At 39.1% G+C, this 23897-nt stretch overlaps 1 protein-coding gene and 1 long non-coding RNA gene across 5 annotated transcripts in view; one reads left to right on the top strand and one right to left on the bottom strand.

Moving 5' to 3' along the window:
- The window catches only part of SLC12A1 (solute carrier family 12 member 1), a gene marked incomplete at both ends in the record, with an annotated part of 89638 nt that overhangs the window by 22705 nt on the left and 43036 nt on the right, over nucleotides 1-23897 (bottom strand). For all 3 annotated transcript variants that reach the window (XM_082647412.1, XM_082647410.1, XM_082647411.1), the window contains 7 exons: nucleotides 1403-1485; nucleotides 4915-5021; nucleotides 7526-7666; nucleotides 15726-15837; nucleotides 16615-16714; nucleotides 20184-20339; nucleotides 22267-22368. In XM_082647412.1, coding sequence (XP_082503538.1) covers nucleotides 1403-1485; nucleotides 4915-5021; nucleotides 7526-7666; nucleotides 15726-15837; nucleotides 16615-16714; nucleotides 20184-20339; nucleotides 22267-22368 — 801 coding nt within the window. The remainder of the gene's footprint in view (nucleotides 1-1402; nucleotides 1486-4914; nucleotides 5022-7525; nucleotides 7667-15725; nucleotides 15838-16614; nucleotides 16715-20183; nucleotides 20340-22266; nucleotides 22369-23897) is intronic.
- LOC309818029 overlaps nucleotides 1-23897 on the top strand; it is an 84482-nt gene that overhangs the window by 50975 nt on the left and 9610 nt on the right. The window lies entirely within an intron of this gene.

The raw sequence follows: 23897 nt of genomic DNA, 5'->3' as shown, positions 1-23897 counted from the left end.
ACAAAAATCTTTTTGATTTGTGTTTCTGTCTCTATTCTAGTCCTCTTCACGTCCGTACCTCATGTAACTGAAAGAGTATGAGCTCTAAAACTCAAATTTCACCATATTATTCCCTCACTTAAATCTCTTCAGCAGTTCCTCATTGTCTGTAGAATGTGGCCCACAATTTTTAATGTGACAAATGAGCCTTTTAAAATCAGGATCTTATATCAGCAGCTTCATATTTCACTGTTGTCTGCTTCATACTTTTTTTTTTTTTAAGGGGGCTTCCCGGACCAGGGCTGGAACCCGTGTCCCCTGCATTGGCAGGCGGATTCTTAACCACTGCGCCACCAGGGAAGCACCATACTTTTCACTTCAGTTACACAAATCTGCTTTCGGTTGCCCATATACCCCACCTCCATATTCCTGTGTCTTCACATCTTTGCTAATGCTGTCCTCTTTGCCAGGAATGCTGTTGCTCAAACTCTCATTTTTCTCTCTCCCAACATTGCCTGGTTAACTCCTTCTCATACACTAGATCTAAAATCAAAGGTAATTTCCTCCAGGAAGCCTTTTGGAGTTAAGTGCCACTTTTCTCTTTCCCATAATACCCTATTATCACACTAACAGTACACCCATTTTCATCATGGGGCTGTGAGTGTCTTGAGATTACAGACTCTTATTAGTCTTAGTCTACCCAGCACTGACATATACACCATGCCTGGTACACAAGAGGTACCTTCTGTTTTAGTGTCATGTTGTCAGTGGACTCTATTGTGAAGTTTAGCTAAAGAGATAAGTAATGGATTAGAGGTCTATCTTAATATTTTAGCGACTCTTTAGGTGTGTCCTTCACTCCATACACAAGAGGATGTGTTTAAACTCTAAGACTAAACAAGTAATATATGGAATCCTCTACAGGGAAAAAAGCAGAATCCCTAAACTGAATTAGCGTTTCTGCCTCTGACTTAGATTGGTGATTCACAGCATGATACGTTCAGGCTCATTTCCATGTTAGCTACAAACCAGATCATAGACTCTTAAAAGCAAAATACATGGTTTTCTGAGGAAACAATCTTCATTTTCTGAAACATCTTGCAAAAATCAATTTGGCAGTTTATTTTACCAAAGGTATTTATTTTTAGTGATACTAGCTTTGTGGTTTTGTGACGAGAAGAATAATTGATATCTGCCCTGAATTATTCTGTATTTTTGGTTAGCAGGACAAAGGCCACTTGCATTAGCAATGAGGAAAACACGGGGAAAGTGTACACACCTCGTGTCAGCACAAGAACGTGAGCTGCACTGTTGGGGGTTTTGTCTGTATTGGGTACTGTGCTATCCCCAGAACCTAGAACAATGCCAGGCAGGGAGTAGGTGCTCAATGAATGCCTATTGGTTGAATAAAGAAAATACATACCTTGCACCTGAAGAACCTGGGAGATGTCAAACCCTTGGCTGATTCTGACTATGACAACACCAATCTCAAAATCAAACGCATCACTGCAAGTGGAAGCAAAATGGTTAGTGATTTAAATGACTCCTTTAATCCTCAAGGTTTGGACTAATACTGAACTTGCTTCTAGGATTTTAATGTAATTAAACTCCAAAAATTCACCTTCAAACATAGCCAGGAGCTGATAGCCTTTTCTGTTTGTTTTCCCTCGATGTCTTTTAAAAATGTATTTTGAGTAAAGGTAACTAACTCTTATTCAAACAATACTGTCAACTAGAATTTTGATTAAGATTAGAATTTTGATTATTTAAAATACTTGATTCTTTTCTACCGTAAACAAAACAATTGCTGAAATATTTAGTACAGAAGTTTCAAGGCTGCACAGAGCCTTTGAAATTTATCAGTCAAACCTCTTACCCATTGAGGAGGAATCCTACAACGTTTTGGACATCAAGTTCCCAGTTTAAAATGTCTCCAGTCCCTCTAGGGAACTATTATCATTGACTTTGGAGAGACCATTTAAAGCAACACTTTTTCATGGCAACTCTATCCTGTTGAAATTGGCAGTTGTGCCTTCTCTAAACCCAACCCAATGGAATTAGATTATCTAGGAGGAAAGAAAGCCTTGCTCTTTTAACTGTGTTCTCGCAGAACATTTTTTCTTTGCCCTTAAATATTGGGCAAACTGATTAGTACTTTGAGTTCATTTGAAATATTCTCCTTGGGAGTTCCTTTGTTCAATCGTTTATGGATTGAACGAAGCCCAAGGAAACTTTCCGTTCGGTTGTCCTTTCCCAGAAACGGTGCAGTTTGTGATTGCCTCACAATATGCAAACAAGTCTCTAGCCAAAGTAGACCTGAATTTTCAAATAGTGATATAAGTTCAGTATAATATGAATATCCATTCAAAATTTGAACCGTAAGTGAACTTCACTTAAAAAAATAGATCCATTCTAGCAAAAGTGCCACAAGGTAAATTTTGGATAAATCTTGTTTGAGGTGTCCTTGATTATAAAAAATAGACAGTGTGTTCCACAAAAAATATCTGGGTTCTGCGTTAGGCAGAATAATTGTGGATCCCCAAAGGCATCCACATTCTAATCCCTGGAACCTATGAATATGTTACTTTACATGGCAAAAAGGACTTTGCAGGTGCGATTAGGTTAGGGACCATGAGATGGGGAGACTATCCTGGATAATGTGGATGGGCCCAGTGTAATCACAAGGGTCCTTAAAAGTGAAATTGGGAGGCAGAAGAGGAGGTCAGAATAATGTGGTGTGAGAAGGACTTGACCCGTCAAGAGCTTTGCAGATAGAGGCAGGGGCCGTGAGCAGTGGGCAGCCTCTAGAACCTACAAAAGGCAAGCCCAGGAACTCTCTCCTAGAGCCTCCAGAAGGGAAAACAGCTCAGCCCACACCTTGATTCCAGCTCAGGAAGTTAGTGTCTGAGCTTTTTTTTAAAATTGAAGTATAGTTGATTTACGATGCTTTATTTGTTTCTGGTGTACAGCAAAGTGATTCAGTTTTATATATATATATATATATATTCTTTTTCATATTCTTTTCCATTATGGTTTATTAGAGGATATTGAATATAGTTCCCTGTGCTATCCAGCAGGACCTTGTTGTTTATCTATTTTATAAATAGTAGTCTGTATCCACTAGTACCAAACTCCTAATTTATCCCTCCCTCACCCCCTTTCCCCTTTGGTAAACCTAAGTTTGTTTTCTAAGTCCATGAGTCTGTCTGTTTTGTAAATACATTCATTTGTATCATATTTTAGATTCCACATATAGGTGATATCATATGGTATTTGTCTTTCTCTTTCTGAGTCTCAGACTTTCAACCTATGTATTTGTAAGCTAACAATTTGTGTTGTTTTAAGTCATTAAAATTATTTTAATTAAAATTAAACCATACTTAAGAATATTACAGAAATTTAAAATCTACTAGTTAAAGAAAAATGGTAAAATATTGTACTATTGTAGTGATACCCCTTTACGTTAATACTAATACTGTGCTTTACATCATAAAACAGAACAGAACGAAAAAGTTAGAAAGGGAAATACAACATGGATGTCTGATTGTCTTCCTTCTGTATTGACCCCAGTGCTGTCATAATAAAGTCATTTAACTTCACCAAACCAGCTAAGTTTTATACTATTACAAATTTGAGCCACCTTAACACTGAACTTTATTACCAAGAAGACCAATCATTAATTTGGTACAAAAGCCAGAAGTCTCCTCAGCTTGATATTACTGGGTTTGATTATTTTGGTCCTTTGAATTTTTAGAATGTTTTGGATGGTAGGGAGTTTGGAAGACGAACTCAAATAATTTTGTATCAACTGATGGACTCTTTGACTGAAGATTCACATATTTCTTCCTATTTGCTCCACCCTTTTTTGTTCCCAAAGGTGAGGACAACATTTTACTGAAGAATCTGGATGACAGAGTGTGGATCTAATCCATTTCTAAGAATGTCTAGTCAGCAACTGACTGTGATTTAAAATATATCAAAATGCTGTTTGCTAAGCCTGGCAAAATGCTGTCCCTGATCACCTGGTTTAGCCTTAACCTACTGAACTTAGAGCACCAGCAGGAGCCAGATAGCAGCACGTGGCATCCAGCCTTTATATGTTTAGGGAACACAATTCAGGAGGATACATTTAATACATGGATTCCCCAGGTTAAGAGGACTGTTAAGTGAATGTTTGTTTGGTCAGTAATGCATATAATTTCAGAAGATGAAAATTATTTTCTTATGCTTCTTTTTGATAGGACTAATATTAGAATACTTTTGTTATGTTCCCTAAATCTCCCCCAAATAATGGTAAATGTGATGCTCATTCTAGCAGGGGCCGGAGGACAGATCCTAGTATAAGGAGCACGGTGTATATGCTTGCTTTGCAGGGATGAGGATTTTTTTCCTGTGTATTATGGACTTTTAAGTGCAGCCAGACCTCTCAGCACGTTCTCCGCCCTGTGGTATGAAATCAGAGCGAAGTCAGAACCCAGACAGAGGAAATCTTCCATTTTCAGAGCTGTTGACACAAAAGTTGGCTGTTAGGGGTAGCTAACATTGACCCCCTTGAGACAAAGCTGGTTAAGTATGTTCAGGCCTGGAAGAAAGGCTCAATTTTCTAGAATGGTCACTGAGGACACCCTGAGCTTCTCTGTATGTGTAGAATTTGTTTTCTCTTACTCAAAAGAAGGAACCAAGCCAGGTAATACTTTGTGTATTTATATACTTTTGGAGGTCGCGTAGCATTGGGATCATTAGTTTAAACTTTGAATTCTGTTGATCCCCTCAAGTTCTATTATATTGGCAGTGTTTTCTCACTTTGGTAAAGAATTCAGAGTACCAGGGGAATGTCTTCTTCTCAGGCAATTTATTCTGTACAACAGTGTCAGTTATGTACTGCCCTGGTTAGTGCTTTATAAGCAAGAGCACGTCTTGAAAGCCATCACTTACTGTATGATTCCCACGTAGTTTTCAATCTCTGTCAGGGGAGCCTTCCTCCAGTTTTTTTTATATCCAATCACCAGAGTGTTTGGTTTCATTCTTCCTAAGCCTGAGGCCTAAACAGAGGAGATAAACACATGGGCAATCCTTACCAGGCCAGGAAACTACCACTGCAAGTGAAAAATAATGTCCAAAAGAGCACTGATGTAATGTTCTGAAGATTCTGAAGATTAGATTACATTTTAGTGCATGTCCTTCATGCCTGTACTCAAGCATAAAATAGAAAGATTAGTTCTAAATCATCTCAGCCATAAATGGATTTTAGATGACAGAAATGAAGCTTTTCTAAATTAGCAGTCATTTGCATTTCTTCTGATACACTCATTAAAATGGTTCAATAATTTAAAGTCAAGTGAGGATCGGCTTATCTGTTGGTATGCGTGTTGTAACTTAGTGGTTCAAAGCTCATTTCCACCTGCTATATCCATAATGTCATTAGCAATAAAATGCATGTTTGGAAAATTCTTATATAGAAGGATCGCTGAAACTTCTACTTACATTATTTATTGAAGAATAACTGAACTATGTTTCCAGAACCTAAATCTCTTACATGACAGTAACATGAATAGCCATCTTCCATATCAGAAGTTTCATTCCCCCCATTAGATGACAGAATACGGCTTCCAGTTAATTAAATTTAATCCGGCAATATTACTGAACACCTATTAATTGCACAGTCCTGTGTTAGGTGCTGTGAGAGAGTAGTGAGGCATATTCTTGGGCCTGAAGGAGCTTAGAATAAGGTTGAGGTGATGAGATATATAATAATTATAATTCAAGTGCAAATGCAGTAGGAAATCATATGGAAGCATAAAGGAAGAAAATTTGAATTCCAGCTAAGGATTCATGAATGGTTTCATGGGAGAGGTGGCATTTGTTTTGGATCTTGCAGGTTGGTTAGATATTGACAAGTAAAGGTAAGGAGAGCAGTGGAAGTGAAGGAAGGATATTCTGGGTTATGTTAAGAGTGAAACAAATGATCAGAGGAGGGTATTTTAGAGGGGACAGTAGCAAGTGGAAAGAGATCGGCATTGATGGAGGGTTCCTGAAATAAACTTTGCCTCCACCACATTTGGTGTATTGCCCTTAGAAATGTACAGGTAGCAGAACAGCTCCTCTTAGAGCTGTCATCTGGCCCCTGGCAGGTGCACGGCAGTATAGATATAGTCTTTTCCATGACTACAGTTTGGGAATGTGGTCATTCATGCCATAATTTCTTTATTCAAAATGCTGTAGTTGTCGTTGCTTCCCTTTAATGCCACTCTGTCCTGCCCTTTTTGTCATGACCCCTCTGTGCTCCACCATTTTTCTTTGAAGAATTTCAGGTGAACAAGCTTTATGCACTGTCGAAATTTTTTACAATTTCTTCTGGATTAGCATACGAATTGTTTTCCATACCAATGTCCTTTCACTCCCTCTTCTTATTTTGTGTCTGTCCTCTCATTCCTAGTTGAAATTTATTATTTTACTAATCTTACATGATAATTTTACATTAAATGTGTAACCTTCCCAACGTATTTAACCAAAGAGCTACTGAAAAGTAACTCACTACTGAAAGAAAAATCAGCATCTTGCAATGACACCTATTTCTGTGGTTTATCAAATTAAAAACAGATGAAAAGAGACTCATGGGGGTACTGGATCTTTCAGAAATGGTTTCTCTGCGGACAGAAATGCATCAAATACTCTTACTCTCCAAAATATTACAATTTAATCAACATGTTTTCTTTCTTGCCTGTATAAGCCATCAGAGTTACCTGGAAGCAATCCTGAATTTTGACACTCCAGTAGGTGGCAATTCTAAAAGCTAAATACATCATTTAGTATATGTAGAATCAGGTTTTTCCAACCATACTAAAGCCCAAATTATTAGAAAACCAAGCCCTATAATTCTGAGTTTCTCTTGGATTGTTTTAGGATTCCCTGGCATTCTAAATTATGAAAATCAGAACTAGGGAAGGACTCTATATATTTATTATAGAAGGTGAGGAAAAAAGGGAAGAATAAGGGAGAAAAGATGGAAGGACTGTGGGCTTTAGTGTTGAACCACAGATATTATTACATTTTATTTAACATTCTGGAAATAATTTAGGAGGAGAGGGAGATTTTATGCCTGGGATCACCAGGAATTTATTTAGTCCAGTCTTGCAGCTGCCCTCGCACCATTTGCAAAAGAAAAAAGGAAAAGAATGCCTGACTTGAGCATTGCTATATTCAGTGTGAGATGTAAAAATAGTTTGAAGTTTTAATAGAATCTTGAATGTCAACGATCAGAACAAATTTGCATTTCAATAAGTATGGGGACAGAATATGTGCTGTTGGCCAAAGGCAACCTCATTTTCCATTTCCAGTGAATCACTCATAGTTCATTGTAATAGAACCTCTCTGCTTCTGTTTTAGCTTTGCCTATCCCCAGGAATTCAAAATGAATTCCTTCACCATCTGCATTGATCTCTGATGCTAGTCTGCCCAACTGGAGCCATTCCATTTGGGAACTTCATTAAAACGGAGTGCTAATTGTCTTTTGCCTCTGTACTCATTCCCTCAGTGCCAGCCTTACCTGAAGGAGACTTCGGACACCGTCCCTGAAACAATATGCTGCCACTGCTGCATAAAAAGCCTTGATTTTGTTTTTTATAAGCCAGGCCTGCTTTTTTGCCATGCCGCTGTTCATCTCTTTAACACACAGCTTGCGCGGTCCCTGCATGACACAATCAAATATTGGTTAGAAGCCCTGCTATTATACATCACGCTGCTGTTGTTTTCTAAAGGACAAAAATAGCCAGCAATGCCCCCATTGACTTAAGAAATGGGAAAGAGGGGGAAACACCTCACTAAACAGGACTCACAGAAATTCAACCTTCTGGAGAGGACCTGGGTTGCTCACAGTTTTCAGTTTCCATGCAGAATGTCTAGATGTATTAGCACCTACTTAATTAACTGCCTCATGTCAAAAGAAAGAGCTGAGGGCATCATGGCACGTGAGAAAAATACTGAAAATGTGATTGAAGAAGTTCAGGATAAATTCACAATCAACCTTCGACTCAAAAGCAAGAGCCACATTTAGGAACACCAAGGAAATCTCAGCTAGAGCCCAGTTTCAAGAAATGCGACAGCACTCTTGGGAGCCAAAATATGGTGAGCTGCAAATCCTGGCAGGAACTACCACATCTTGACAATTCTATTAGGCCCATTCATTGCTTTTCGTGTATGGTGAAGACGCCTTTGTACCACTTTTCCCTGTGTAGTGTTGACATACTCCTGTTCGAATTAACATTTCCCACTACTCAATGAAGTTGGTGGGATTAGAAATTCACATACCTATGGCATAGGAAGAACAGATTAAGAGAGAAGGAGGCAGGTGTTGCAGCGGTAGATGAAGCATTTTATAATTTCAAGATTTGAGCTCTGGAAACTCATTTTAATTAAAATTTCTGTTCCTGTTTCTTCTTCCTTAAATGTCCAAGCTAGCGCTGTTCAAATCAATCCCAAAGGTATTTCTGATTATCTACCATGTGCCTGACAAAGGTACAAATGTACTATTTTCCTGGGAAGTTCTTTCAATTCATAGAGAGATTTGGTATTCTACTGAATTGTCTTAGATTTCTTACTAACCACCTCAGATCTTGGTGAAAGGCAGTGAGCAGGGCTGGAATGGGGCTTAAGATTCTGCATTTCTAACAGACTCCCAGATGCCACAGGTGCTGCTCGTCCTCAGATCATGCTTGGAGTTGTAGTCTTAGAGGGTCTTGGACTGGAGAGTGGTGTGTATGAAAAAGATACCAGGTTTTGTGGTCAGACAGAACTGGCTTCTAAGTTTGGCCACTTTGGAGGTAGTTAATGATGTCTGAGCTTTGATAAGTTATTCTGGAAACAGGGATCAAATAGCTATCCTGCAAGGTCATCTCAAGCAGTCATGATAAACTACCTAGTATGATGTCTGGAATATAGTAAGTGCTCATCCAAAGTTGATTTTTATTATAATGAAAGAGTGTTCACAATCTTGTTGAAGTCCCAGACCTTATTCCACCACTGTGTCTGTTCTACAACAGAGCTGAAAGAGTGCTCAACTGGGAGCTAGAGTGTAGGGTTTAGATCTGGCTCTTGGCACGTCTAGCTGATACCCTGGGTATGCCATTTGTTTTCTCTCAATGTGGGCTCTACATTTATAACAATAAGAAAATTATCTAGGCCATCACTGTCCAGTATGATTAGCCCTTATGCGCATGTTGATATTGAGCATCTGAAGTGTGGCTAGTCCATACAGAGAGGTACTGGAAATGTAAAACATACACTGGGCTTTGAAGCCTTAGTATGAAAAAAGAATGTGAAATATCTCATTAATACTTTTATACTGATTGTATATTGAAATGATAATACTCTGGATGCATTGCATTTACCTGTTTTTACTTTTTTTAATTGGCTACTAGAAAATTTTAAATTACATTTGTGGCACATATTATATGTCTATTATACAACACTAGTATTCTCTGGGGTCACTTCCATTTTAACATTCTGTTTAAATTGGGTCAGATTCTTCTTTGTACTTTTTTTTTTTTTTTTTTTTTTTGCGGTACGTGGCCCTCTCACTGTTGTGGCCTCTCCCGTTGCGGAGCACATGCTCCGGACGCGCAGGCTCAGCGGCCATGGCTCACGGGCCTAGTTGCTCCGTGGCATGTGGGATCTTCCCAGACCGGGGCACGAACCCGTGTCCCCTGCATCGGCAGGTGGACTCTCAACCACTGCGCCACCAGGGAAACCCTTTTGTACTTATTTTTACCAGAACATTTTCTAGAACTTACCAACATATCAAAACAGTTTGGATAACTTACATTACAGTTAAAAAATAAGAATCTCCAATGAAGATGGAGAAGGTAAAGGCATAGGAAGGATAGTTATTAAACCAGAAGACCTAGGCTGAGGAAACATGTCATTATAGATCAAATTTTGCTCAGGGTTCTAACTGTCAGTGCATTTCAACCACTAGTCCTTCTTGGTCATCCTAGACACCATCAACTGCAAAGGAAAGAAGAAATATTTTATTCAACGAAGCCGAATGGTAACAACAACCATGACATAGAAGAATAACCAACAGCTAGGAAAGGTATCAGACTATGAGTATATTGAGTTGTACCACAATGACTTTGAACCCCTGGGAAAACTGGCATTTATTTCAATAAATATAGTCTAATATATATCTATTAATATTACAAAAATCCAAATTAAACATTAATTGTGACAGAGAGATTTACTTTAATGCCTAAATTTGCCATATTGAGAAATCATAAAAATATTTCACGTAGAATCTCTCTTGGCTAAAAGCAATTATAATATCCTTGTAGCACACTTATTAATGTGAGGCAAGGCTACAATACAAATGTAGTATGGAAAAAGCAAACTAACAGAAAGGGAAGACACACTGGAATATAATTATTCAACATTCAAATACGTCATAGTCACAAAAATGAATTTAACCACCCAATTAAAATATTATAGAGATTAGCTCAGTTAGGATCCAAAATATGTGTATATAAATTAATTCAGGATTTGAACAAAGAAGCTGTAAAATTTTTGTATGTATTATAACTTTGACATCAATTGAGAAAGGGGTAAAGGAATTCTAATTATTTAGTCTGGAGAAGAAACTGACGTGACACTACTTCAAATAAATGAATATTATGAAAAAGAATTTGCAAAGGATTTCCAATATTATTGGGATCAAATAGAGGAATTTGGGCCAAATGCAGTGTTCCTTCCAACTCTTATATTTTAAAACGTTAAGAGTCTTATTGCTCTGTCTTTGCTTTCCTTGCCTCTCTGGTTGGAACTGTGGGAAAAAAATTTTTCCTTTTCTGATTTGGTGCATATTTCATCTCACCATGCATCCTAGTGCCCAGTCATAGGTCACCTCATTCTTCCCATGTTTTGTCATGGCATTATTTTGTTAACATCATGACAGAGACTTAATGACTATAAGAGAATAAATTCATCTAAAAAAAGCATTTTCTTCTAGATGGAGGTGAAAGTTGAGATTAAAAGAAGGATGACAATAGAAAAAAAAAAATGAAAATTTTTGTTTTCCCTGGGTTATCTATGCTTGAACTGCCCTCCATAAGCCGTAGAGTTAAAAGTTGGTTGTCTTACCTGAATTTTCTAATTTTCTTAAGAGATTCTTCGAATTCAAAGAGAGTTTTAGGTTTTATTAAGATATTTTGTAAATTTTCCAACAAAAAAAAAGAGAGAGAGAGAGAGAAAGGGTAACAGGATGATATCTTGTTAAAAGGGGATCTATATGAGGAAGCTGGTCAAAAGTTATTCAAGGTTATTGAATAGTTATTCAAAAGTTATTCAGGACAACCAAGGTTTAAAGAATATTAGTGAGTAGGAAAACATTAATCAAAATAGATCTACATCTTGGTACACATAGGTGAAATGACTAGAAGAAAATCAGTCAAACTCAGATAACATTGCCTTTGGAGACAGATCCCTGGGGCTGAGCAGCTATAAAGGGGACGTTAGCTTGATGTGCAGTGGTTTATTTCATTTAAAAAGTGAGTGGAAGCATCTAAGAAAAATGCTAACTGTTGTTAATTGGGAGAAGTAGAATATGGGTGTTGTTTTATTGACTATAGTTTCGTCATATGAAATTGCCAATATTCAACAGCTTTTGACATCCAAAAATGTAAATTTCACATGATTCAACCTAATATTTTTCTTAACGCTTCCAAATAAAAAATAGAAGCAATCTAAAAAACAAATCTTTATTTTTCAGCCAACGCAACACAATGTACTTAATAAAAGATGCCACTGTAAACTTGAAAGCCTTTTGCAGTTTTAAGACAAAATTTAGAAAAGAAGTAAGTGTTGCACTTTCTGGCAATAATGACTTTATCTGATTGGCATTTTAAATCCCAGATCAGTTGGGCCACCTTTCCGTCTTTAAAGTATATTTGTTTTAATTTAAAAAAAAAAACAACCTTCCTTTAAATGCAACACTGAGAAGTATATGGGTGAGTGACTGCTGAAGCACGATGCCTTTTCACTTGATGAGCTGACAGTGTAATATTTTTAGAACTGAATGTAGTGTACCCGAAGAATTAAGGGTACATAAGTCCAAACTAAGTAATCTGCAATGATTGGTTTTACTATCTGTCCAGCTACTATGAATAAGTGAGGAAACTAACTGACAAAGAAAGGCAGTGTTTTTTAAGCCATGGTACACAGGGTAGAATTGGTGGAGATCACAACCCTTGACTTAATATTTGCCTGTTGCTGAACCCACTGAACTTGGCTATACTCAGAAATGCGAAGGGGTGCTAGAAGGTGGAATCCTATTCGTAGTCTTCATATGGTGAGAGGAGTGAGGCACACAAGAAAAAGAAAATTACGTGTTGAATATAAAGGCTTCTGGGATATAAGTGTATCACTGACTTATTATAAGGTAATTTACAGGAGAAGAATAGACATTATTTTAAGTTACCAAGCTGGATTCCTTAAAAAGTATCCCCCAATTTGTCCTGATGAGGGGTCCCTCATTTGAAATCTTTAGGCTTAGTAGAATAAAGCAAGAGGTAGGAAGAGGCTCTAATGGGTGAGTGTAAGAGTTAGTTGAATAGTTGGAAGGCTACAGTGCGGGCTTGGGGCCCAGCAAAAGAATAATTCTTAATTTCAACTTCAGCAGCTTCCAGGGCTACAATGTCTAGTCCTTTAAAAATGCCCCTTTGCAGGAAATGGCAGCTGGGGGCATATGTTTTCTGTCTACGCGCCAGCATCGAAATGCCATTGAGCTCTGAGTCTTGCTTCTTCCTTGTAGTGTATGGCACTTCATGTCAGCACTTCAAGTAACTGGAGTTCACCAGAGGGATGGAGCACAGAGCCTGGTGTTCGGTGATTATTTGGGTGGGAGTGCGTATCTCACTATTCTGTCCTGATCAAGCCACTGGATATCTAAGAGTCCAAGATCCAAAGTTTGGACCTGGTTTCTCTAAGAGAGGGTGTTTTAGGTTTCTGTTGAAGGGGATATATTTTCAGAATGAAAATGTTTAACCGTGGTATATCGAAAATATACCATAATAATAACTATCAACAGTAACAACTAAAATTAATTGCGCATTTACTGTTTGACAGACACTGAGCTGACTACTAGAAAGCTTATCTTACAGATTTCTCACAACTCTGTAACAGACGTAGGTGCTATCATCATCATATCATCAGCAGCAGCATCATTATCATGCCCATCTTATACCTGAGAAAATTGAGGCATAGGGAGAATAAATTATGGGCCCAAGGGACTCACAGCTAATAGGTGGCAAAACAGTGATTCAGAACTTGACTGTGTGTCTCAGAAGTCCATAAGCATGAGCTTCCTAGAGTTAAAAATTAAATTGTTATCTCTCAACATCATTGTTACCGTTTAACCTTTGCCACAAGGTTGGCCTAACCACCAACCACTGTGCTTTTGGGAAAAAAAATTTAATGGTAGGTCAACTTCCACTACATCCCCTTCCATCTGTTTCTTTGCAAAGATGATTGACAACTGAGCATGGAGTTGAAAACTGCTGACAGCATCTGCAGCCCCAGGAGCTCACAGAGAGTAGCTAACTGGAAAGTCATTAACTGATACAGTAACTGTTTTCTGTCCCCAAGAGAACCTCAGCACCTGGGAGCAAGGCTCTTGGGCCTTACTCAGAGGGACCAGCACAGTGATGTATAAAGTGGTCCAATATACATGTCAAACAACCAGGGCCATTAGAGATACAGACCTAAGTACCTATTTCACATGAAATGGTATTTCAGAATCATACTGTTTTTTATTACAGTTAAAGCAGCAAAGGGTTAATTTAAAGTAATATCTCATCTCTATAAAAAGACCTTTTCTCCCTTGCTAATATATGACTGTTTATACTCCAAGTTCATTTCTCCTGTCCTAAAGATATTTTATTGCCTGCTAAACTAAGTTTTCTCTAAATTGCTAGAGAAGAAAAAACCCCCAAACTGCTTATTCCATCAAAACTGGCTCCTGTATTTTATTGGCCAAAATGAAATCCATTAATCCAGGGCACCAAAGCTGAGAGAAGGGTGCTTGATAAGATTTTAAAAAATCCTCTGGAGTCACTGTTGGTCATTACTTAACCTGTCAATCTTATGTAGTCAGTAGGATTCCCTCTACCGCCTACGGGATTATTACATTGAGTTATATTGTTTGAGTTACTATCATATAAGCACTTAGAGGAAAGAGAATATGACCATCTTGCTTCATATTGCATTTAGAGTATTGCCAAGTGTAAAAAGATGCTTAAGTGCTGGTCATGATGACATGTGGTGAATTAACCCCTGCATCATTGCACAGTCGGCTGGCCCCAGGGTTACGTAGCCTCCTGACAGCCCTATTCCCCTGTCAAGTATTGGAAGTTTAGGGAGTGGTATCTGATTCTAACAGCACTCTCAGGGATACAAGTCTGCTAAGGCTTTCTCCTTATGCTGTAACACAGAGCACAATTGGTTGACTTGGACCAATATGCTGGCTCTGTCACTTTCTTGTCATGTGACCCTGTGCATAATTTAATTTTCCTGAATCTCGCTTTTCTAATCAGTATAGTGAGAACAGGGCTTCTTTTCCTCTCTGCCTCACTAGACTGTTATGTAGATTGAAATAAGAAAAACTGTAGGAAAATACTTTGAAGAATAGGTAAGTACAATAATAATACACTGGCACTGTTGAGGATTTTGAGTGGTATGCGAGCATGAGAGAGAGAGAGAAACAGGGAGACATACACACAGAGAGAGAGAGAGCACGTGAGAGCACACTGCAAAAGCAAGTAGAAGTAGCTGGTTTGGAGAATTTAGACTTATTATTTTGTTATAATTTTAATGCTTTCTCCTCACTTTATAGATTGATGATTGGTCAATAATTATGGTTAAATGTCTAGCATCTACTTTGAATACCTCCTGGGAAAACCATGAATAAGTTATCATTAGTCTACCACATACTTCCTGAACAAAAAAGGAACTCATTCAGCTCTGAATATTTATCTAAGGCATGGAAAACTTGGTTTAACTCCCTAGATATCTGTAGTGTCATCAAGTTTATCCAAATATTTAATCTTTTTTTTTTTTTTTTTGCGGTACACGGGCCTCTCACTGTTGTGGCCTCTCCCGTTGCGGAGCACAGGCTCCGTACGCGCAGGCTCCGTACGCGCAGGCTCAGTGGCCATGGCTCACGGGCCCAGCCGCTCCGCGGCACGTGCGATCTTCCTGGACCGGGGCATGAACCCGTGTCCCCTGCATCGGCAGGCGGACTCTTAACCACTGTGCCACCAGGGAAGCCCCAAATATTTAATCTAAATTCTACTTGCTTTCATTTAAGGCCATTCTGTCTGGCTCTCTCCTCATCAGTTAATCTATATAATAGTGCTCTCTGGCTCATTCTATCCTTTCATATTTCTGGGGACAGTTATCACCCCAAATATTTTCATTTTATTTCTGAGCCAGTTCTCTTTTTCTTGACTCAAAGGCCATCATTTAGAAATATTTATCACTTCTAGTTGGTCTCTTGTGAAATCTGAAACACATTTCATCCACTCATTTAAATTCAGGATCATGGGCCCCTGCTAGTCCTTGCTATATGAATCAAGGAAAAGCGTCCTTGTCCAAACTGCCTTGCCATTCTCCTATCACTGTGTGTACCTGTTAGGCTCATGTAAAAGAACACAAGTGAGCAGGGAGGAAAAAGCCCCTTCAGGGGATGAAGTGGCTCTTACCACAAAGACTTCACAGCAGATGCAAAGGCCACTGTTCTTGGTGAAGGCATGAGTTATATCCAAGAGAGCAGGTCTTGTCATGGGTCCCCCTGTTAAGACAATGCACTGGGGCCTGGAAGTGGAGAAGAGAAGATGTGAGAACTGGCCATGGCAAGAAGCCTGTGAGCCCAGAACCACCCCAATGGAATGGGCTGGTACAGAAGCCTTGGCAAAATGGGACAACTGCTCTCCTGTTTCTTGGGTTTCTCACTAGAAGTCTTGAATCATCATGACTTCCTGCGAATCTTGCCATCTTTGTATTCTTAGTTTAGTTAGTGACAGTAAAAATGTAAAGTAAGGAAAAGGTGGTCTTCGGTTCCCCCTGCCTTTTTCCTCTGGACAATACCCTATCCCAAATCTCCAATACAACCAGTCCTTCTCCAACCAGTATTTTCATGTCATTTTCCTTCACCCTCCTCTCAAAGCTTGTGGTTTGAGGTTCCATTCAAAATAAGATATAACTAATGAAGAACTTAGAGTGTAACTTCTCCTAAGGGAATTCAGTAAGCCACAAAGCCGTAAGCTGAATGGAGACAGCAACAATGATTAATGTGTGTAGGGATTTGGGGACATCTCTCTGAAATCATGTCACTGAGATCCCCTCTCTATCTGTTCATGGAAGGTGACAGCCAGCACTATGAGAGATTATAGCTGGGGGTGGGCACAGCTCAGAGTAGAAGAAAAGAAGCACTCATTCATAGGAGGTGCTGTCATGAAAATGTGGCAGTTTTGTAAGACTGCCTATCTTAGAATATATCCATAAAGCGTGTGACTAGTGCATTGGTCTCCCATAGAGGAAAGCTACTTCTAATGTGAAATGACACCAGGATGCCTGAGAAGCCAGTTTTACCTGAAATTTTTCACATGGTCTTCCACTGTAGTTAGTTCCAGAGCATTGTCTAAAGCACTCACGTAGGAAAGAGCCTGCGTGGAGGAGCCCCAGTTCACATCTGTGGACGAAGGAGAAATCTGGCATAAAAGCACCCAGCTTCCCTCTGTATACTGTGAATATTTTTATAAGCCATTCCCTTCTATGATTTTCCTTGGCTACGTCAGCAGTGACGAACGCCCAAATAAGAGAAAACATAATGTAGTATTTCCTAGAAAGAGCCGTGTGTCCTTCTATGAACACTTTGTGAATTCTTAGAAGTGAGACCTCTCTTTCCAGCTAAGGATCAGACTTTAGAGCTGCAGCCTAAGAAACCTTACTCGGTGGGATAGGCTGTGTTATAACCACATTGCAGGCAGATAGATTTGGGAAAATGGTCAGTCCCTGAATAAATTCAAGAGGTCTTCACAATTCTTAAGCTGAAAAGAAAAGAGGCATTTCTGCATACATAGACAGTGTGCAGCAATCTTTATATTTGAATAATAAAACTGAATAGCTTGGGAATTCTTACTTCCAGATGTCCATGAAGAGGGTCAGTCTTTAGCAAGCATTTTAATTTGATTTTTTAGGACCTAATCTTCATAATAAGGGAGGTAAGCACTGCCATGTTCTGACTTAAATTTAAAAAATTAAATATTAGATGGATCCTCTAAATTTTATAAGAAGTCCCTGATGGGAATGTACAGATTCATCCCAGATGGCAGACAGAGCCACCTCCCCAGTCTTGCTCAGAATAGCCAGGAAAATGATGAGATATAATTATCTGGAGATAAAGAAGATTAATATTGATTGTGTTGACTATGCACTGGGCATTTAGCATACCTTAGGTTATTTCATTCTCCTAAAAACCATATTAATCAATTGGATATTTATATGCAAAAAAATCAGCCTTGAGCCATTCCTCACATCATATACAAAAATTAACTCAAAATGGATGAGACATAAATCAAAAATTTAAAGCATTAAAACTTTCAGAAGAAGTTTGTAACCTTGGATTAGGGAAAGATAGATAAGAAGCAAAAAGCCCAACCATAAAAGAAAAACATGATAAATTAGACTTTATAAGTATTAAGAATGTCTGCTCTTCAAAAAAAACTGTAAGGAAAATGAAGAAACAAGCCACAGACCTGCAGAAAACATTTGCAAAACATGTACTGCTAAAGGATTTGCATCTAGAATATATAAAGAGGTCTTACAACTGAATAATAAGAAAATAAACAACTCAAAAAATGGGCAAAAGATTTAAACAGATGCTTGCCAAAAGAAGATATGTGGATGGCAAATAAGATGTTTGACATCATTAGTCATCGGGAAAATGCAGACCAAACCACACCAATTAGAATGTTTTTTTTAAAAAATCAACTGACAGTAATAAGTGCTGCCAAGGATGCAGAGCAACTAGGACTTCCATTCACTGCTGTTAGGAATGGAAAACGATACTGTGACTTTGGAAAACAGCTTGGCAGTTTCTTATAAAGTTATGTGTACACTTATTACATAATCATAAATCCCCCTCCTAGAGAAATGAAAACATGTGCCCACATAAAGCCCTGTGTGTGAATGTTTATAGCAGTTTTAGATATAATCACCCCAAGCTGGAAACAACCCAAAGGTCCATCAAAGGTGAATACATTTTTTTAAAATTTGAGATCTAGTCGTACAATGGAATACTGCTCAACAACAAAAAGGAACAAACTACTTTTACCTGCAACAACATGGATGAGTCTAAAAACCTCATGTTAAGTGAAAGAAAGCATACACACAGGCTACACACTATTTTATATGGTTCTGCATAATACTCTGGAAAAGACAAAGCTATAGGAACAGAAATCAGAAAAGTTGTTGCTAGGGGCTAAGTTGGGGGGAAGAGATCGCACAGAATCTTTTAGCGATGACGGAAATGTCCTCTGTCTTGATTGTGGTGTTGGTTACAAGACTGGGTAAGTTTGTTACAACTTACAGACTGTACATCTAAAGGGGGTTAATATTACCATACATAAATTATACCTGATGTTAAAAATGGATAAAGTGATATAGAAAAGCAACAAAAGCACACCCTCCAAAGTAGTTACTACCTTCTCTATCTTACTTGTGGAGTAATGGTAAGGAGAGTGTGAGGATGGCTCAGGGCCTGTCTGGCCCCTGAGACTGGACCTCTGAGTGCTGCACTCCTTAATCTCTAGCCTCTCCCAGCTTCAATCCATCCTTCTCACTGGTTCTAGAGGTAACATCCAAAGTTCAGATCCAACTGAATGATCTGTGGCAGCTTCTTGCTGCTCCAGATTCTTTAGCACGACACTTAAGCTTGTTCATCTGGCCCAACCTACCCTTCCAGGCTCACCTTCAGGCCCCTTCTCCCCAGCACCCAAGGACTCCATCGTGCTAAAGGCCTTGGAGCTTCCTAAATACGCCACATACTTGCATGCTTCCTAACTTCACTCACACTTTTTCTTCTGCCTAGAATAACCTTCCCTGGCTCTATCTGATTAACCAATCCTAGTCTCTTGCCTTTTTTTTTTTTTAAGTAGCTTATGTGTTCATTCAACAAATATTTATAAGTACCTACTGAGTGCTTGACCCTGGGAACAAAAGCCATGAACCAGGGAAGTTTTCTTTTCTTTTATAAATTTATTTTCTTTCTTTTTTTTTTTTTGGCTATGTTGGGTCTTCGTTGCTGCACGTGGGCTTTCTCTAGTTGTGGCGAGCGGGAGCTGCTCTTTGTTGCGGTGCGCAGGCTTCTCATTGTAGTGGCTCCTCTTGTTGCGGAGCACGGGCTCTAGGTGCTCGGGCTTCCATAGTTGTGGCTCACGGGCTCAGTAGTTGTGGCTCGCAGGCTCAGTAGTTGTGGCTCGTGGGCTCTAGAGTGCAGACTCAGTAGTTGTAGTATACGGGCTTAGTTGCTCCACGGCCTGTGGGATCTTCCCGGACCAGGGCTGGAACCCGTGTCACCTGCATTGACAGGCGAATTCTTAACCGCTGCACCACCGGGGAAGCCCAGGGAAGTTTTCTTGTACATCTCTACTCACAGTTAGTCATTTCTTCTCCTTTTCTCAGTAACTTGTCCATGTCACTCTCACGGTGCTTGCTATATTGTAGTATAGTTAAGTGCTTATGTGTAAGACTGTGCTTCTTGAGGACAGGGACTATATCTCGTTTATCAGGACTTTAGAAGGTGATACAGTGGACAGCTTGTGGGGCTTGGTATCATACACACTCTAGTTAAAATATCAGCTCCATCCCATCCTGACGGTTACCTCAGCGAGTGGTCATCTCTTTGAACTCCAGTTTCTTCATCTGTAAAATGGGGCTAATAGTACCTAATATACAGCACTATTGTGAGGATTAAATGAGTACATTTAAGGTGCTCAACGAGTTTAACTATTGTATCATATTACATTATATTATTAATATCCACCATACACATGGCACACCTAAACACATAGAGTCTGCCAAATAAACATCTGTTGAGTGAATGGATAGTTAGAGAGTTCTTAGGAAACCCCCTGCAATACAAATCCATCTTATCTTACCTGGCTTCTTGTAAGTCACATAGATATAGAGGAAGAACTCAATGACATAGGTGATGACAGCTGCCCACCAGTTGATGACAAACATGACTGCACAGCACAGAATAGCTCCAAAAAGAGATACCCACATGTTGTAAATACCATATGCAGGTCTCCATCCTGAAATTTAAAAAAAAATCTGTGTGCCCAAGAAAACCTTCCACACTATCACCATCATACCACTGTGTATTATTAGACTGTAGGTAACATGTGTTCTTTCCTAGCATAAAAATCAGAACTTTTAGGTCAAGTTCCTAACTCTATTATTTGCTTTCTGTGATCTTGGTCCCTGGCCTATGAAGGTGTAATTACACCAAATAAGAAAGCTGTGAAATGTAGAAAATGTGTCAATCATAGCCCCTCCGCACTTCCTGCATGCCAGGATGTCTTCCCAAACAACGAATTCCTAAGCATCTGATATCTATGCCATCAAGAGTTGAAAGGAGGCAGGAGAGATGGAAAGAGTGGGGAGTAACGGCGGGGGGGTGGGGGGGGCGCGGTGCTTGTGGGATGAACACCTTGGTGGCTCAAGAAAGAGGTTAAGACAATAGGCTTATTGTTCCCATGGGGAAGGCAGAGCAGTCATCAAAAGTCAATCCACTGACTTCGTGCTAGCTTTGCTTTTACTCTAAGAGGATCGTGCCTGCCCTTTCAGAAATAATAATCTATGGCAAAAGAGGGAGAAATTTTTCTGTAATGGCTTCTTAAACCTGATGCATTAATTTATCATGCATTTTGCAAAGAAAATATTTCTCACCATTCATATATGCATGAGGGTTTCCGTGTTCTATTAGTTCCCTGAAATGAAAGAAGCTGGGAGACAGTATGGTCAGGATAAAGAAGCTCCGATTTGAACGGCACATTTGGTTTATGGGTAAAGCATATTTTAAATTTGGAGTTGCCAAAACACAACAGAACTTTCCGTCTTCAAGAGCAATTTCCAAATTGGCCACAAGATGGAAATAGCACTTCAAGAACATCACTGGAAATGCCTTTATTTTTCTCAGTCTGACTCTGTGTGTGTGTGTATGTTTCTGTGCTTTTCTATTATTCCTCTTTTTCTCTCTTCCTCTTCTCCTCCTTCCTTTCCACTCTTACCCCTGCCAACCTCAGTTACTTCACTTTGTTTTTTAAAAATGAACACAACATGGTATGGCAGCCCACATTTCTATGATCTGCTGTATTCACTGACCAGAACCTTTTGTTCTCTATTTAAAACAAGGCAACAAAACAGAAACAAAAATTCTTCAGTTATCTTCTGGAGCCTAGTGGCCTTGAGTGGATGAGGCTCTCCTTCCATCTATATTTTGTCATATTTGCAGCAGGTTTTCCAAAGGAGGTTTGAGTTCCTGGTAGACCCTAATAAAGTGAAGATGTTTTTATATCCTTGATAAAAGTCCTTGTAGTGAAGAACTTTCTGAGGGTTGATAAAGACAAGTCTCTATTCTGGTGGAAAGGCAGAAGAAAATGAGAATTTCTTCTGACTGGCCAGTGGAAGCAAAGAAGAGGTGAGGGGTGACAAAGATAGGGGAAGTTTCTTTGGTGTGAAATTTTGCACCACTGTAAACACCAGTGTGAGGAGTGCAGGGATGTCACCAGCTTCAGTGTGAATCTGCACTGACTGCACTCAGCAGGTAATTGTGGGAACTACTCATCCTTCTCTTCTGCACCATGGGCAGGAAACAAATTGATAGTAAGGAAGTTGCAAATAATATACATTCATTCCACTTCTGTGGTCACTTTCACCCTGGAAATAAATAGTGGTGGTTTTCTATTGCTGAAATAAATGTGGTTTCTCTTGCAGTGAATAATTTATTGCTGCAGGAGAAAATTGACTTTATGGTTGGTCAAAAAGGCCATTGCTCAAATGATTCTTTTTCTATTTCAGAAGTCATCCCCCAACTTACCAAAATAAAGTGAATTACACCACCCACTAGGATATAAGGAAACATATAAACACAGATCAGGCACTTTTCACTGACTTATTTCATTTTATTGAGACAAACTGTTTGCTTAGGTTTATTTTAGTTTTGAAAAGTCAACTTACCTGGAGATTTGGCATAAGAGGCATGAAAGCAGGAGAAATTAATGAGTGCATATGAGGCCAGGAAAAAGTTGGAGATGATGGGAGCAATGGTATTCAGTTCCGCTGTGAACGAAGCAGAATTGAGTATGTACATATGAGTGATGAGACCAGGGGCTGAACAGCTGTTATAGCCTGCTGGAAGCTTGACTTTATTTGGAAATTGAAAGCATAGCTAGCATCCGTCAAAGTTTAAGAAGTTAGTGATTTTTCTTTGGGGCTGCACTCATTTACAAATATATTTTCAGCCAGGGTTTCTATAAAGTAAGAAACGAGAAAACTTACCAATCAAAAAATATAGACAATCAAGACCTCTACCTACAGAAGATTCGAGTGGAAGTGGATAGAGTATTTGGAGACCAGGCAGATGACAAACTCCCCTGTAGCTATATCAGAGGTACCAAACATAGGGTTCTTTATCTGCTTTGTATACAATCAAAAGGTTCCGCAGGGTGACAGGTTAGGTAAATACCAGTGCACCAGAACCATCTAACTGGATACACCTCTGCATATACCCAGCTTGCTCTCTCTGACTTTCAGAATCTTTGTTAGTCATTTGTACTTTTCTACATCTCTAGAGAATTCTACCTCTCATGGTTTGCCAAAAAAAGTTTTACCTCAGTATCTAAATGTCCAATATGTTTGAATCCTAGCTGGGTTGTTTACTGTATGATATATAAAATAATTTAGAGACATTCTCGTTTATCTGAAGATCAGACAGCTATCAACCTCAGTGATGCAAACGTAGGTGGCAGCTGGGTATGACTCTAGAACACGGATGCCAGCAAGAAAGTAGGCAAAAGTAGCTGCCACGAAGCTGGCGCCACGAAGCTAATCTACAGCGTTCTGAAAGAGTGACCTTTGAGAGTATTATTTGATTTATACGATTTTTAAAACTTTGGGCTATTTGATCACTTAAATGCAGTCTAGGACAATAATTTGAAGTCTTAAAGTTTAAGTTACACAATTGAAACATATCTACACATCATCACTTTTTTACTTAATTTTTACAAATGTAACAAACATAGATTTTAAAAAAAATAAACAAAAGACTGATTATGTGTAGATACAGAGAGTCACTTCCTGAGTTTATGTGGTGAGACGGAGCCCCCATCGTTTGGCACCACTGCTGAATCCGGCTCTGTCTATGCATAGTTACCATCATCCTTCCCTTTTGCCTCTTTTCCTCTAATATGCTCACGCACAATCGTGGCACCCTAGGGAGGAGTGAGGAATGTGCAGGCTAACCATGACGCATGTGCCTCTCCAAGATTGTGTAGCTGTTTCTATATTGCTTAGGGAGAAGGAGCCGAGATTATTGCTTAAGGAGAAAGAGCTGAGGTAAGTGGTTCTCAAACCTTAGTGGTCTGTGAACTTCAGAAACTTGTAAGAATCAGATTCCTCGTCACCAGAGATTCTAACTCTGGCCTTGGGCCTAACGAATCTGCACTTTATCAAACCCACAGGTGATTTTCATTCTGACACAGGGGGTCAACAGACCACATTTTGAGAGCAGACACTTCAACTCTCCTGCTGGCTGTCAGGAGATGTAAAGACAGGTGGCAGCTGGGGGACACAGTGGGATTAGACAGTAT

This window comes from Grampus griseus (assembly GCF_964374135.1).
Source record: "Grampus griseus genome assembly, chromosome: 2".
NCBI classification, from domain to species: Eukaryota; Metazoa; Chordata; class Mammalia; order Artiodactyla; family Delphinidae; genus Grampus; species Grampus griseus.
Note: the sequence above shows the minus strand (reverse complement) of the source record. Positions and strands in the feature narration are given on the sequence as shown.